General features: G+C 41.8%; 1 protein-coding gene across 1 annotated transcript in view; it reads right to left on the bottom strand.

Annotated features, from left to right (window-relative positions):
* Positions 1-16,287, bottom strand: part of lrp2a (low density lipoprotein receptor-related protein 2a) — a 51,556-nt gene that overhangs the window by 33,690 nt on the left and 1,579 nt on the right. Inside the window, 21 exon segments of the mRNA XM_030081526.1 lie at positions 878-1,117; positions 1,264-1,545; positions 1,649-1,786; positions 2,030-2,160; positions 2,512-2,637; positions 3,549-3,741; positions 4,358-4,561; positions 4,779-4,919; positions 5,209-5,411; positions 5,580-5,786; positions 6,231-6,454; positions 7,546-7,715; positions 8,260-8,388; positions 9,088-9,207; positions 9,394-9,537; positions 10,143-10,259; positions 10,409-10,522; positions 10,727-10,837; positions 11,484-11,600; positions 11,864-11,986; positions 12,130-12,237. Coding sequence (XP_029937386.1) covers positions 878-1,117; positions 1,264-1,545; positions 1,649-1,786; positions 2,030-2,160; positions 2,512-2,637; positions 3,549-3,741; positions 4,358-4,561; positions 4,779-4,919; positions 5,209-5,411; positions 5,580-5,786; positions 6,231-6,454; positions 7,546-7,715; positions 8,260-8,388; positions 9,088-9,207; positions 9,394-9,537; positions 10,143-10,259; positions 10,409-10,522; positions 10,727-10,837; positions 11,484-11,600; positions 11,864-11,986; positions 12,130-12,237 — 3,342 coding nt within the window.

The raw sequence follows: 16,287 nt of genomic DNA on the forward strand, positions 1-16,287 counted from the left end.
TGGTTCCTAAACATTTCTTAGCGAAAAAAACAGATTCTAAAGTCATAAAGTCAAAATTGTGTATCTTTTCAAATTGTGTATCAGAGTGTAAAACCATTTCATTAACCCTTTGGCGCATAGCGGTCACTACAGTGGACAGCTGTTTAAAAGTCATTTCTCCTAAATGCAATGGTTTCTATGGTGGAACTGCATATCAGCTGTTAGAATGCTCTCTGCTGCTCCCCCCCATTGAGGTTTGTGCAGAGACTGTCAATTCTTGTTGCTAAAAACATATTAATACTAGTATCATGACATGGTAATACCAGTCCTGCATCCTTAAAGAAGTATGGAGACTCACAAAAGTGTTCATGCCCTAAGAAGAGTAAAAACACATAAGAAAAAAATCTTGACTCAGGCTTTCATAATTCATGCATCAAAGGGTTAATTAGGGGGACATAAATCATGCTTCACTTAAAGGCTGTTTAATGGTACATGTGTATCCCACAAGCAGGCTGCATTGCTTCATTACTCCCTCTCCAGCTGTCTAATGACAAATTCCTATCTGTATATATTCATTAAGTTTAGCGTATTAACTCATCAAAAACTTTGCATCAAAAATACTTTACAGCTTCTACAGCCTCAAAAGTAAAACAAAATCTATTGACATTCTGTTTTCTTTTTTTATCAAACTTGTCTGCTGTAGTAATATAATATATATAGTAATATATAGTTAAATATAGTAGTAATATGGATTTTTTTTCTAGTAATAAAATTCTGACATTGTAAGAAAAGAGTTATGAGTATATTTTTGCCCCATTCCTGCCTGAGTTCAGCAAGAGCAAATTATTCACTCCAGAGCCTCCTGGCTAAAGCTGTACAGCCTCTACCAGATACTCACGGCAGTCAGCTTCATCTGAACTGTCCCCACAGTCATTATCAGTGTCGCACCGCCAGGTATGTGGAATGCAGCGGTGGTTGGCACAGGTAAACTGGCTGGCAGGACACGTGCCAGGCATCCGGGTAGGGCAGTTCCGCTCATCACTGCCATCAAAGCAGTCATTGTGCCCATCGCAGCGCCATCCTGCAGGCACACAGCGCTGATTGCCGCAAGTGAATGCAGAGGAGGAGCAGGTGGTGTCTGGAAAAAGTGGGTAATGAGGGCCCTGATTAAACATTTGAATGCTGTATTGAGTGAATTTGTGAGTGAGATGAAATGAGATTGTATTCTACTATGGTCATGTCTACCCAATCCAATCAACCACATTTACAGAACAAATGCATTACTGTTCACTCCACAGTTGACTTCATCACTGTTGTCATGGCAATCGTCAACACCATCGCATCGGTAGCTGTTGGGAACACATTTGCCATTGCCACAGGAGAAAGAGTTGGCTCCACACTGCAGTGTGGGTGGCTCATTGGAAGGGTCGTCCACACAGGTCTGCTGGTTGGGCGACAACTTCATGCCATATGGGCAGCCACACACCCTCTGAGAGTCTGGGACAGGGAAGCAGAAGTGGCTGCAGTCTCCATTAGGATTTGCTTGCCTGTTGCAAAGGTTGGAACCTGAGAGGAGTGGAGCGTAATTACCAAGAAAGTGACGGACACGTGAAAGCTGCAACTACACATGAATAGCACAGAGAGGAGAGCAGTGAATACAGCTACTGACCAGTCTGGGAGTTGGAGTTGAAAGACTTGACGTGCATGATGTGGCTGATTCCTCTCTTGATGATGACCATCTCCCCGCCATCAGTCTTGCGCACACGCACAATGCCACCCAGGCGCCAGTCTGTGAAATACGCATAGCCTGGATAGGACAGGAGCACAAGAGCACAACCTTTATCTCTCATCGCCTCCTGCTCATTTGTGGTTGAGATAACAGTAATTGCTCTTTTGACAAGATCATCATTAAAGCAGGAATGACAAACCACAACAGTAGCTCATCATAAAGTCACTGCCCCTGAAATTTCCAGCCTCCTCTTTATTTAGATAATTTTATTGGTATGAAAAGACTTGAACATCATGAAACAAATCACAAATAATTTAGTACCTTCAAAAATTGTGAGACCAAATGGATGAGAGATCTGAGTGATGCGGTCCAGAGAGAGCCTGTTCTGTCCATCAAAACTGCTGTGCTCGATTTTATCAAAGAAGGCATCCACCCAATATAGACGCATAGCGCTGGGTGGAGATCAAAGCAGAGAGCCAAGAGTTTAAAATAAACACAGTCACATAAATACTGTAGGGGAAGGATTAGACAAGATCACTGCTATAATAGGCTTAATGAGATCTTGAATGACTAATAAAATTATGTCATCACAAACGCCCATCCAACACACACAAACACAAACACACACAAAACATCCATCCTCATTTATTTTGAGGCATAAAAACATTAAAAACCACGTCAATTCTTCATACACGGACAACTTCTGAATTAAATTTAATTCTTTTAAGTGTTTATGACGAGGTGAGAGTGGTGTATTGTGGGACTGTTCCTTTGGTCGTGTGGCTCTGGGACTTTTGGCTTACCTCCAGTCAATAGCTAGACCGTTTGGCCAGCCAAGAGTAGTGTTTACAATAGACAGGGCATGTGACCCATCACACCAAGCCCTCATAATCTTTGCTGGACGGTACCAGTCGGTCCAAAAAATATACCTGCCAAGGAAACAGACACCTTATCACTATATGACATATTTCAATCAAATATTTTATCTCTTCCACAAAAAAAAATCTAGATGTATGCCCACTTTCTGAGGAATATTTACATTTTATTTTTGAGATCTCAATACTGTAGGGCTTTTCTGCTTAAGCCAACATCTTAGTGTTCACTACAATACCAGCCTTCACGCTGAACTAATCTCAGCTATTAGACACAGGGGCCTTATGACTTTGACGCTATTGGAAATAACTGCTTGTTCTAAATAAGGAGTCCTTTTATCAGGTGGGCTTAGTTTGAGAACATTTTATGAATGGTTGGGTATTTCCTGCATGGTTCCAAGTGTGTAACCAGACATAAATGGCTAGCTTTGCTAAAGCTTCCATGTGCTTCAAGGCAAACACATTTTAGCTAAAAATGACTGAGCCTGTTCAACAACTACACACTCAACATCACAATATTGGAATATCAGGAATGCTCCATGAGCAGTTTGCAGTTACTGGTATCTTAACATCAATCTCCCAGTCTTCTGCATTTTAAGAGCTTTAGATGTAATAAAAGGGATTATAGCTGATAAATGCATAATCACACATAAATGCAAATGTAGCTGATAAAGATTCAGCACACATCAGTTGTGACTTATGTGAAAGAGCCATCATCTAGTAATATCTCAGCAGCAGGGTGTTACAGTGAGTGGGCTCTCCTATAACCAGATGGTCTGGGTTCAAGCCCCTGTGACAGCTGGCACCCGCCCTGACAAGGCGTCCCAGGGCAAGCAATGACTCCCTAACAGCTCCGGAGCTGCTGTTTTGTAGCTAAATGTTTACTCTGACCTCCTCGTAGAGATGGGCAATGAGAAAATAGTGTATCACAAGAGAATGACTAATCCTTAGCTCTTATTTTCATTTACCCAATAACAGGATGCACCACAATAGATCTGGGGTTGTTGAGGTTGCGTACGATCGCTCTCCTGGACTTGTCAGCTAGCTTCATGACTGATATGCTCCTGTAGCGTGGGTCAGTCCAGTAAAGGTTCTTTGAAATCCAGTCGTAAGCCAGGTCCTCCACTCCGTCCACCCTGTTGGCTGCCAGTACCTCCCTGCCTGCACAGATCAAAGCAGTCAGACCGCCGTTTAACACAGAGATGAAAGAGGAACACATTTAGAAAAAATAGACTGTCAGCTTGCATTTTCCCCATGTGGACCAGACATAAAAAACTAGAGCTGTCCCAAAAACAACATCACTGGGCAGAGCAGTGACATTTCTTTTTTTTTGTGTGGTGTGATAGTTCATGAATTACCACATTAATAACAACTTCAACAGCAGTATTAGGTGGTGGGTTAGAATATAAATACTAAAACTCTGTGGCAGAACAAACTTAATTAGTTGTCCTAGGTATTTCTGGGGCAAGAGTTTGAGCTTTTGGTTGATTACGTGATTTATTTTCAACTGTCCATACTCCTGTCCACTCCCTCCCCCATAGTACCAGTCAGCCCCATCAGGCACTCCCCCTAACTCCCTGTATAAGCCTGGCTGAATCACATGGTAGAGCTTTCGACTGCAAAAGATATTATCCAAGGATGTAAACATTAGATATTGGCAGCCCATCATACTCCACAACAAGTCCCTCCCATGTATTTTACTGTGATATTGTATGTAATTGGGAACTGTGAAAGATTTAGCCTCGCACTTCATTCCCCCCATGGACAAGATTCTCACCAGTCCCATCCACTTTCTGCTTGTAGATCATGTCTTTGGCTGTGTCTGAAAAGAAGATAGCATCATCCTCAGCGCTAAAATCCACCCCGACAAAATAGGAGGGTGTTCCAGTGACAGGCAGGATGATGTCTTCCTGAGAGGAGAGGTTGAAGGGGATCCCTCTGACAGCCAGTTGGCTAGAAAACAGCAGGAACTGCCTCACAGCTGCAGATAGGAAACACAAGATCATAAGCATTAAGATAGCCTTTCAAGCCTAAGAGTTTCAGTCACAAGAGAAGGCCATAATTCAAAAGATAAAGTAAAACAAGATGAACCCAGTGTTCGGGGCAATCCAGGAGATTTTTCACCAAGACAGCTATTTAGGTCTATTAGTGTAACCGGTTCCTACATTTTTTTAGGTAGGATGTTTTGAAACTCTTACCAACACATCTCTTGCCATCAGCATGCAGGTCATAGCCCATGCGACATTTGCATCGATAACCAAGTCCTCCATTGTCACTCCTGTGACTCAGAACACAGATCTGCTCACATCCACCCCTGTCCACACCGCAAGGGTTTGAAACTAGGGACAAGAATAGCAACGAAATCTCAATCGCTGTCATACCAAGATGAGGTGAATCATGGGATTATGATCTTATACAGAACAATCTATGGTATGGCTCATTCTCTGAATACACTTTTATCAGTTTCATGGGAAAAAATTGAGGCAAGTTGTTATGATAGCACAAAGGATTACCCTCTGTTACAGTGTTAAAAAAATTTTTACCTAAAAAAATGCCTTGCACACAACAGCATCAGCAGCAACCACGCCTACTATAAGAGATCATGATTTGCCTCAGTTAGGGCCTTACCATACGGCTGTTTTAACTGATGTATCACGGCTACTCCATGTGGAGTCTGAGACGAAGTGTAAACCACTTGAGGATTGCTGTCAGTGAACTTGTTGGCTTTCATCACAGCCATCTTGGTCCAGTCAGTGAAAAAGACATTGTGTTCAAACAGGGAGATGCCAAATGGATGCGGGACCACTGAGCCTCCGTGGACAACTGTTTTTCTAAAAGAGATGGGGACATGGATTCAGAATACAAATATTGGCACCTTCCTAATTTATTCCTAAAGAGTTCTTGTGACTGTGCATTTTATCTTTTTTAAGGTGGTACCTTTATCCCCCCAAAAAATTCATTGCATATTCTTTTTGATAGATAACATACATCGTGTTTACCTATGCAAGCCATCATATGTTACAGTCTCAATGTAGTCATAACGACTGTCAACCCAGTAGACGCGTTTAGCCTCGATGTCCAGTGTGATACCAGCCGGCCAGCCCAGTTTGTTCCAAACAATGCCATAGCGGTTTGTGCCATCCATGTAGGCTCGCTCCAGACCTGGTTGTCCATTTAAAGCCTCCCAGTCTGAGAAGAACATAAACCTGGGAAAGAAAGGGGAAAAAGGGCAGATCGGCCAGTTTTCTGTCATTAGATCAAGACTGCTATGTATAGCTAGGCACACGTATCATGATGTGTATTCAACAACAAATAAACATAAGAGGCTTTCTGTTTTTAATTAAGTCCAGCATCTACAAAATCACATCATATCTCCAGGGTGGTGCCTGTGAATCGTGACCAAGAAACTGTACATTCATTAACCCTGAGCAATTTATCTGTAGCCACCTGTCTCTCCTCCCCCCTTGAACTATACTATTGGATTACAATGAGGGTCATCACTTACATTGCTCCTCGCTAATCCACCCAGGGCAATCTGCTAATCTCACACACACCCCCATTATTCCATGCCAATGAAGCACGACACAGATACAGTGTGTAGGGACTGGGAATGGGCAGATGAATGAATGGAAGTTGGGAGATGTGCTTACCCGACAGTGGGGTCCACTGCCAGTCCTCTTGGGTTTCCCAGGTTTTCAGTGATGAGTGTGACTCGGTTATTTCCATCAAAGTCCACCATGTCAATACGGTTGACGCTGGCCTCCACCACGTACAGTTTATTATTCACCCAGTCCACAGCCAGATTCTCAGGGTAGTCAACTGATACATTTAAAACCACCTGCATGTTGGAGCCGTCCATATCCAAAGAAAACACCTGTCCATAAAAGACCACATTGTTGTCAAGAGATTAGCCTTTAATTGGTCAGGGTTCATAGAAATAAAAGGAAGATATTAAAATAAAGGGTTAAAGATATAAGGCTATGGCAGTCAACATCAGTCATAGGTATAAAGGTCAGGGAAGATATGACAAAGGATCCAACTGTCAAAAATGATGGCTGTTTTTCATTTAATTTAATTGTTGCTTTTATGAAAATGTGGGTTTTAGTTGATTGTTTGTCCATTCTGTATGGCTGGTTACATTTTGGTAGGGCCTGTTTTCTGAAAAAGGCAGTTGACTGAAACTGCTACTCCGCTGATACTAAGATGGCACTAGTTTCTCAGGCTGGAAGCCTTGGCACCATGCAGCTGCTTAGGGGAGTACTGCTCTTTACAGCTCTGGCTTTTTTGAAATGGGATCCAGACTTCTAAAAAGCAGGATTTTCACCTGACCTGTTTAAAGAGAAACTGAAGATGTGGAAGTAGCCTGGTCATTTAACCTTCCTGGTTACATTCACATGCCCTGTTTGTGGTCCCCCTACTTTTAATCTGTTGACATGCCGCCATGGAGGTGGTTGATATACACAGATACCCAGTCACAGCTACGTACGCCCAAGCCCAGTGGCTGCAGTTCAAACCATCGAAAGGCCGAGGCATTGGCTGCACAAAGCCTTTTCAGTTGGCCAAAGAATGCATATAGCTGGATGGACCCGCTGAAAACAAATACTGCACGATTACTCTGAACAAGATCGAGTTACAAAAATTACACCCTGGTATGTGAACATCATACCAGTATATCAGACAGGTCTCAAGATTAGACCATTTGGATTCCATTCCACATCTACTTCCCCTTCATTATGACCCAGTCACTGGGGAGCCAACAGCTATCCTTTTATTACCGTATCTACAGCGCTGATATTTTAAGGGATAACTGAAAGAATTCTACCTTGGCCAGTCCCTGAAAAACTCAGGTATTTCCTCAAACAACAAACTGGTCTATTCTTCATAAATTGCTTTTCGGGTATAATGCTCTCATGTATCCATATGAGTAAAGGAAAACACTGGATAATAGGTGGGGGTAAAAATTACCTTATTCTGAATGGTATCAGTCCAAAAGATCCTATGGAGGTTGTAGTGGAAGTCTACTCCCACCGCAACCCCTCTGTTCTGTGAATGGACCAAAGTGTGCAGGTTGTTACCATGGATGTCACCCATCAGCAGGTCTCTGCCATTGGAGAAAACCAAGGAAGGGACTGCAGCTGCAGGGGAGAGCAATATGTTAACTGAATGACCAAAAACAGCATGAATAAGTTAACTATTGCACTGCAATCAAAAATGGAAGACATATTTGGCCAAAAATTACTCGTGCACTGACGGAGAACAGTGAAACTGATCTGATCATAACATACAGCTGAATTTACAAAAGATAGCATGTTAGTTCATTTAGATCCATGACTCAGTCTTATGAAGCCAAGGTAGTTTTTGTTTGCTATTATCTACAAATACTCTCCTTGCCACTGGTCTACTGCTCAAAGGCAGAGAGGTCAGTCTCTCAGTCAACACTCTTTCTATGTTCCACAAAGGCAAGAGACTGACTAAAACAACATTCAGTGCGCAACAATGCATCAGAAAGAAGTGCAGACGTTCAGTACAGCAGCCAGAGCGTTTGGCAAACAGGAAAGGGAGCTAGTCTAAGGGGCCTCAGATTGGTTGGATGTGATTTAAATACAAAGAAACATTCATTCACACATTCAACATGAGAAAAAAAACAATGCATGTAAAGGAAACAAAACGGCTACTCACATGAGGCATTAGCTCTGCAGTATCTGTGCTGCTCCAAGACATAGCCCTCTCGACAGCTGCAGCGATGGGTGCCTATCCTGTCTTCACACAGCTGGTCACACACGCCCCACATTGAGCAGTCATCAAAGTCTTCAGCATGAAATCACAACAAGATCACAGTAGAAAAGGATCAAACAATGATTTTTTTGTTTTGTTTTGTTTTGTTTTGTTTTTATTTTTCATTGTCTTTTCTAGACAGCTATTTGACCAAGCAGAAGTGTATCAACATTTAAAATGAAAATATTTGTTAAATATATGACCTTGCTATATGTATTTATGTCTGTTCCCAGAATATTTTCTTGTCCTCACATTACACAATGCGGCTGTCCTGCTTCCATATGAAGTAGGACTGCTCATACTATAATACCAAGCACATCCAAATCAAGCTTAACAGTAATTCAAACTGTGCTTGATTTTGTAGCTCTACAGAAGCATCCCTAATTGTAGGAAGAAAAAAATGTCATTCATAAATTGTAAGTAGGGACACATAAATATCAAATTTTACATGCATTGCTACTGTATTCCAGTTTTGATTTGGAGGTGATCAGGCTGACATTATAATAAGAATCCCACCTAATCTGTAGGCACTATAGCTACAGTGTCAGTATTTATGTTCATTGTCCATTTTCCAGTTTTGGAGTATTTTTTCAGGTTAAGCCGTTTCCACGCACTTTTGGAACCCTGTGATCAAGTGTCCATGGTGACCACAAATAAACCAGCTGACATCTTCATGCCAAAAGCAGTTCACTACGTTATGGTTCAGTCACAAAATGAATGAGCGGTAGGTACCAATACAGGAGCGACTATTGTTGTTGTTGACGATGTATCCAGAAGGACAGGAGCAGGTTCCTCCCTCAGGGGAAGCATGACAACGATGTTCACAGCTTAGAGAGGCGCATCTCCAGATACCTTACCACCACAGAAGACACAACACATATTGTTTCAGAATTACTCTCACATTAGACAGATAGATAGATAGATAGATAGATAGATAGATAGATAGATAGATAGATAGACAGATATGACATGACATGACATGACATGACAGATGAAAAGGTTTAATTTGCATTTGACACAAGTTGTATTGGTACTAACTGCAGTTGCGCCCAGCAGTGGTGTTGGTTTCATCTTCGCCCCCGGGACAGTGAGCCGTTCCATCACACAGCTGATCCATGGGGATACACAAGCCAGAGGATGGACAGGGCCATTCTCCAGGGTAACACTCGCGTGGCACATTATCTGTAGACAAAGCAAACCCATCATCAGTGCCAGGGCATTAAGAGAAAGTGGGGAAAATGGGCTGGCAAGGGAGTTTTAGACATGTCGCATTGGTGGGTGTGTAAAAAGATACTCAATGTGTGAGGTATGCAATGAGGACAGGCAGCCTTATCTCCACAGGAATGTAGTGCTGAACTCAAGGGAATGGTGACTCAGACTTCATTGTCTGGGAAATCACTGTCACTTTAAATCGGTGCAGGGGGAGTGGAGCTTTGAGGGGGTCACATGGGGGCTCAGAGGGCTTCTGCAGCCCATCCTCTAAAAACACACACTCTTCACAGCAGCGTGGAGGAATTCTAAAGCCCTTTGGAGAGCTGTGCGATCTTGTGCCACAAAGAGGCATTTGAATAACACACTTAAAGGAGCACAGGCATAGTGCCTTGCTAGCTCATACCAACCATGGAGACTGGAGGTGAATCAGGTTCACACAGAGAGCTCAAGTTGTTAGCCATTAAAGTGTTCCCCTACTTAACCAGCCAAATGTCTAGGGTTTCTTGCCTAATACAGGAAATGCCCTAGATATGTAATGACTGGATTTTATTGTGTTCCCACTAAAGCATCCATACCACAGCCTTTTTCATCAGCATTGTCTTCACAGTCGTCCTCTCCATCACAAAGCCAGACTTGGTGGATACAACGGCCACTGGGGCAAGTAAAGTAGTTCCCTCTACAAGTAGGATACGCTGCAGGAGAAGGGAGAAGTAATTAATACATAGAAAAGACCAGGTCAAGACAAAGTTAGCGGTACATCTACAGTATTTGTGTGAATGGAAAGGGAAGACATGGGGAAGGGATTGAAGGAGAAGAGGGGGGAGAGAGGAAGGGTGCATACTGCAATTCTGCTCATCACTTCTGTCTCCACAGTCATCATCATGGTCACAGACATAGCGCTGAGGAACGCACTCCCCATTGCGACACTGGAACCGGCCTGTGCTGCAGTGCTGTGCTAAAGAAAACAGCAACAAACACAAGCATCATTTAGTGATCATTTATTGCCATGCTGTGGATGTTATTGTAGATGGCACCATCATGGAAGTCACTATTTCTGTGCTTGTTTTTCTCTATCTCCCAGTGAAGATGCTTGGAGAGGCATAACAATAGCTACCACTTCAACTGTTTATCATAAAAACTGACGAGATCAGATGCTTACTGCAATTTGCCTCATCAGAGCCATCGCGGCAGTCCAGTATCTGGTCACATCGCTGGGTCCGGTTGAAGCAGGCTCCATTAGCACACCTCAGCTGTGGACACTCAGGGTAATCTGGAAGTTATCAGCAAAGTATGATTATTATATGCATTTGAGTCAAGCTCACAATTTCCTTAGCAAAGTAAGTTCTGAGCTCATACAGACAATGAATATTGTGATATTTTCTGGTCCAAATTGTTTCAAGCTTCCTTACTGGAAGCTGCTATAAACTATTATCCTTATGACCAATCATGCTGTTTGAATTGTTTTTTTACTCGTAATACAGAACCTTGGCTGACCTATCAGACATTCAATATGATAATTAACCTTCTCAATACACTGAAGCTTTTAAGTCAGTGAAAAACAACACAAAGGTTCATTTTAAGCCTTCTGGAAACATCACAGAATGTGAAAAGCTAACGAGAAGGATAAGAGACAAGTTTACTATTAGCACCAGAAACAGACACAGCATTCTTTATGCAATTGTGAGATTATCACAATGTGTGGTGCTGGGAGTCTACCATGTCGGCACAATAATGGAATAGCAGCTGAACTTCAGCTTGACTAATCCACCAAGGAATCTGCAATCAACCTCTGACAACAAGAAGCATATTGTGGCCCATTCTGTCAGTCAGCGAGCCTCTTAATCTTAACAAATTGATTAAAATGCCACAGGAGTCTGAGGTTAAAAAAAAGGCAAACCACCCTGGAAGGGACTTACGGCAATCTCTCTCGTCAGACGCATCTGAGCAGTCGGCCAGCCGGTCACATCGGTATTCTCCCGGGATGCAGGCCCCGTTATTGCAGCTGAACTGGCTGCTGGTGCATGTCCTCCCAGCTGGGGACAGATTAAAGAGTAACTGAGTAACACATAAAAAAGTTTCAGTCAAATATTTCCTGTGGGCAGTTGGAGTTTGATGCACCTGAAATAGATACCGTTCCAACACATCATCAAAATGTTCACATATCAAGCTGAGAGTAGGACAGTGAAGATGATGACTTTTTTGCCATGCAGGATTTGCATGTGTGCCTCAAGCTCATTAATCTAAAGAATCTACTGGTTAATGAGCATTGAATGTTCACATTTTATAAAATACTTACGGCAGTGTTGCCTCTCATCTGAGCCATCCTCACAGTCCTCCTCATCGTCGCACACCCACACATCTGGGATACACTCACCATCACTCAAACACTGGAAATGGCTCTCATCACATGTTACTTGAGCTGTGGATGGACACACAGAACATCTTAGCGTTTACTGTGGCTGACTGTAAGCTAGAATAGTGATGATAAAGTGACATTTAAATCCTAAATGTAGAGTAAATGTGTTAACCCTGTCAGGAGCTGTATCTTGCCAGGCTACTTACGGCAGTCCTGTTCATCAGAGTCATCCACACAGTCTGCTGTCCCATCACAGTGCCAGTCCCCTGGGATACATCGGCCTGTCCCACAGCGGAACTGCCCCAATTCACATCCTAACACATAAAAAATGGGATCAAACCTTTTGCTTGCATGCTCTCACAACTTTCATCCAAAGTGCTCAATTAATCTAGGGATCCTTTAAAGAAAGCCCTCTCCTTTTTCAATGTTGATTACTTCTTCTGGAATTGATAAATCCTTAATGTATTTTTCTAAAAAAACATCTCAACAGCCATGAAGGGGTACGAATGCCTTTCATTGATGAAGCATGCTGTTAACAGCATTGACAAGCGCTGGAGACAAGCGTGCCAGCCATCCTCCAGACAGTTACACAACCTTCACCGCACTCATCCCAACCCTCCTTTTGAAGTTCTCACTGAGTGGCATCTGTGGAGATAAGGTACCACCACTCTACCTTCCCTGATGTTTTCCAGGGGAGATTGACTCTAGCAACATAGTTCAGTGACAGAGTGCTCTGTCAGACCTGTCCAAATAGGAATGTGCATTTCTGATTGTCTCTCTCTGACAACCTGATTTATGGAGCATGCTGTTCCTGGTCAGAAATGTAATTGGGATAAATAGTGGTACTGGGTGGTACCGCAACCCTTTCAACCCAAATTCTTCGCTGAGAAGAGACGTAAGGTGGTGGTTGGTGGTGCATGCCTGGGGTCGGTGGTCTATCTCTGTCCAGTCTTATTCACTCTCCCCTCTTGATCAAATAGCTCCCTACACTGGCAAAACAAACCTCCAACTGAAAACAAGATATATTATCTAAAATCAAATTCTGCACTTCACCCTCTGTGTCCATGCAACAATGTTTGAATTGCTCTGGAGCTAAGTTGGATTTTAATATTAACATTTGTTTAAACTTAATGCAAGTAATTATGAGCATACATAAGTAAAAGGAGACCATCATGTTATAAGTTTAAAGATTAGAAAATGCTATGAAGTTAAAAGAGTTTCCTTCTCATATGTATAATAGCCTCAGCAACAAAGTAGGTCCCTTGGTCAGATAAAAATGTAATTCTTTTAAAACAAACTACCAAATCAGACAAATTAATCTCCTACAAAATACTAACCTATCCATTTTATTAATGCCGTGTGTGTGAGGAGTTTATTGTATTGAGAGCCAGTGGTTTATCATCTCCTTTAGTAATGTACTCTTTTAAGATGGATCACTTCCACTACAGTTGTGGGGTCACTGCCTGAGCTACTGCACTAAAAGCTTTGCAATAGGCTCATATCATGGGCTCTTGTCTCAGATTAATTAGCCAAACCACCAAACTGCTTCACTACCACCCCAGCCAAACAGGCTTCATATTTAACTCCTTCAGCCGCTATCTGAGAGGCAATCCCTTTTCCTACTCAGTTTACTAATGATAAAATTGCTCCCCATCTGCTCAAAGGAAGTCTTTGTTGCAAGGCAATGATCCCAGAGCGTTCAGCATCATCTATAACATGGTAGGTAGGACAAGTGTTGCACACACCATAGGAATGACACAGGCATGTGTTCAGTTACACAAATAAGAATGTTTTTATTATTAGTATTATTAGTATTATTATTATTACAGTTAAATCGGTAAAGTATTGAATGTCTGGACAACACTGTTGCTTACACAGAGAAGGAATGATAAAGAAAAAAAAAAAAACAGGCAAATCTATATATAACCTTACCAAAAATTAAATACAAAGTCAGCATCCCCAGTTGTATTCATTTCTCTAAATCATGTTTTTCCAGGTAATATCAAACAAAAAACTCATACTAGGAGGTTAATGCATAAGCAATATTGGCATTTGCAGACAAAATTTGAGATTTTGAATTCAAAAACTGCTATATTAAGCACTACATACAATAGTCCACTATACTTTTTTTTTTTTAATAAGAATAACATACTAAAACTAAATCTACACAAATATTAAGGGTAAAATTTTAAAGAATAGTTTATAAGACCACGACTAATATCTAATGGGGGGAAAATGAGATAGTAGTCCATAGTAGCTATACATTCAGATCTAAGCTGACTACTTATAAACCATGTATGCCAAAGAGAAACCAATCTGCTAAGACTTTCCAATGCAGCCAGTGTTTCCTGACAGTATCACTTCTGGGAAAGGTGACAGCTACACTAGAGCTGAACCTTTCAACAGCACTATCTTGTGTGAGAGTTCTTCTTACATTCTGCAAAGAACGTCTTCTTTGTAACTTTTCCTTAATCTCCAAATGTGTCTGTCTTCATCCTGACAAAGGCACAATTTGACTCTGTCAATCAATATTAAGACTAAATTAAGAGCAGGGCAATATGAAAGTCAACTAGTCTGAGGACTGGTGCTATTTTTATTTTTGTGTCTGGCTTTGTTTTGTGTAATTTGGTGTTTTCTTTTTCCTGCTCTCTGGCCATGTCTTTTCTAATTAGCCAACTTAAACCCACAGCAGGCAAGAGCCCCACACTATCCATGGAGGAAGATAAGGACGCCCTACTACTGCCAAACAAAGAAGAGCAGGAGAGGAATTTTCATTAGAATGAAGCCTCCCAATGCCTTAAACCCCACTGTGAAATCACAATGGCACAAAAGAGGAGCCAGCAGGGATGCAACCTCATAACTGGAAGTGTCACCCTGCAAAAGCCACTATGGAGATGGACAGCAGAAAGCGGAGTACAGTAGGCTGGCTTCCTGCGAAAAGCCAAAAGTTGAACATAAGTCCCTTCTCAAAACACCTGTCCACTACCCTGAAACATCTCTTTCTTGTCACGTGGGGCCCCTGAAAGATGTGTTCAGGCTTTCATCAATACCGCCTTGTTTTGGTGCAGCCCTCTGCACTCATTGAATGTGTGTGGAGAAAACGGCTGCTGGCAGCATGAAGCGCTGGATCCGTCCATGCTGTCAGAGCGAAGTGCTGCTGCCTATTTCATATGGAAATCAATGCAACAGAATGCAGTCAATTGCCAAACAACTGACTTTGGCTCTTACTGCTACACACAAAACAGTGAAAAACCAAGGGACTTTGGCAGTGGCATAGGCGCAAAAGGAAGAAAGAAATGGAGTGATGAATAAAGGCTTGGGCAAGTTAGAATTGGTGCTTCAAAGGAAAACTTATCATAAGTTCTGGTAAATGTGTTAACAAACGCATGAGTCAAAAGAATTATGTATTAAGTTGTCACAATGCAGTTGAGCCAGGTATTGAATTACTTATTTCTTCTCCGTACAGTGAGTCATAGCACACCAGCTGAACTCCATCCTCTGTGTCACAGAGAGGTCTGTAACCTAGACTGGGGGAGCTGCAGAAAAGCAAAGGATTTGTCCTTTATTTGTGCCAACTGTGTTCCCATTTCTAATGCAGTGTTACTGTTGCTCAAGGATTTAGGCCCCTACACCGGAAAGGACCCTGCATGTGTGAGGTTTAACATGCACGTGCTGGCCAGGTTTCTGAGCCTTGAAAAGTTTCAACACAACAAAAGACCATTTTTTGCAACATCATTACAGACTCAAACTAAAAATAGGCTGTATTAAACTGAGACAGTCAAGCCACCCACTCAACCAAAAAATAACCAGAAAAAATCACATTAGGAGATGAACTGTTTGTTTTTCCTTTAATATTTCATATTCCAATATGAAAATAATAGGGCCATGATGGAGTTATTTTGGGAGAAACTCTATCAAAGTTCTCATTGTGCACTTAATATGTTATTAATTAAAATCACAGATTTCACTGACCAGTGATTAATAAAGAAAACAACTCAATTTACTGGCAAAAAAAATGTCTGAACAGCAAAAATAGCAGGGGGTAGTTAACGAACCAAGACGAAGATTATTCATCAACCAAAGCTTTTGTTGTTTGAAAGTAATTTAGGTGATGTTTTAACATGACAGGCCTGGGTCACATTAGCTATATATGCAAGTGTAAGCATTCTGCAGCACCCTCAAGTGCAAGGCCAAGACAATGTGTTACAAAAGATGATCAATGAAACAATTATCAAAAGCAGGCAGTGTTTTTCAAAACACTGATGGAGCAAAATAACACCTCAGGTTAAAGATCAGTGAAGGCCTGGAATGTTAATAGCCTGGTGAGTCATTACAACCTAAAACACTCTGCATTTTACTTAAGT

Source organism: Myripristis murdjan, chromosome 21, assembly GCF_902150065.1.
Source record: "Myripristis murdjan chromosome 21, fMyrMur1.1, whole genome shotgun sequence".
NCBI classification, from domain to species: Eukaryota; Metazoa; Chordata; class Actinopteri; order Holocentriformes; family Holocentridae; genus Myripristis; species Myripristis murdjan.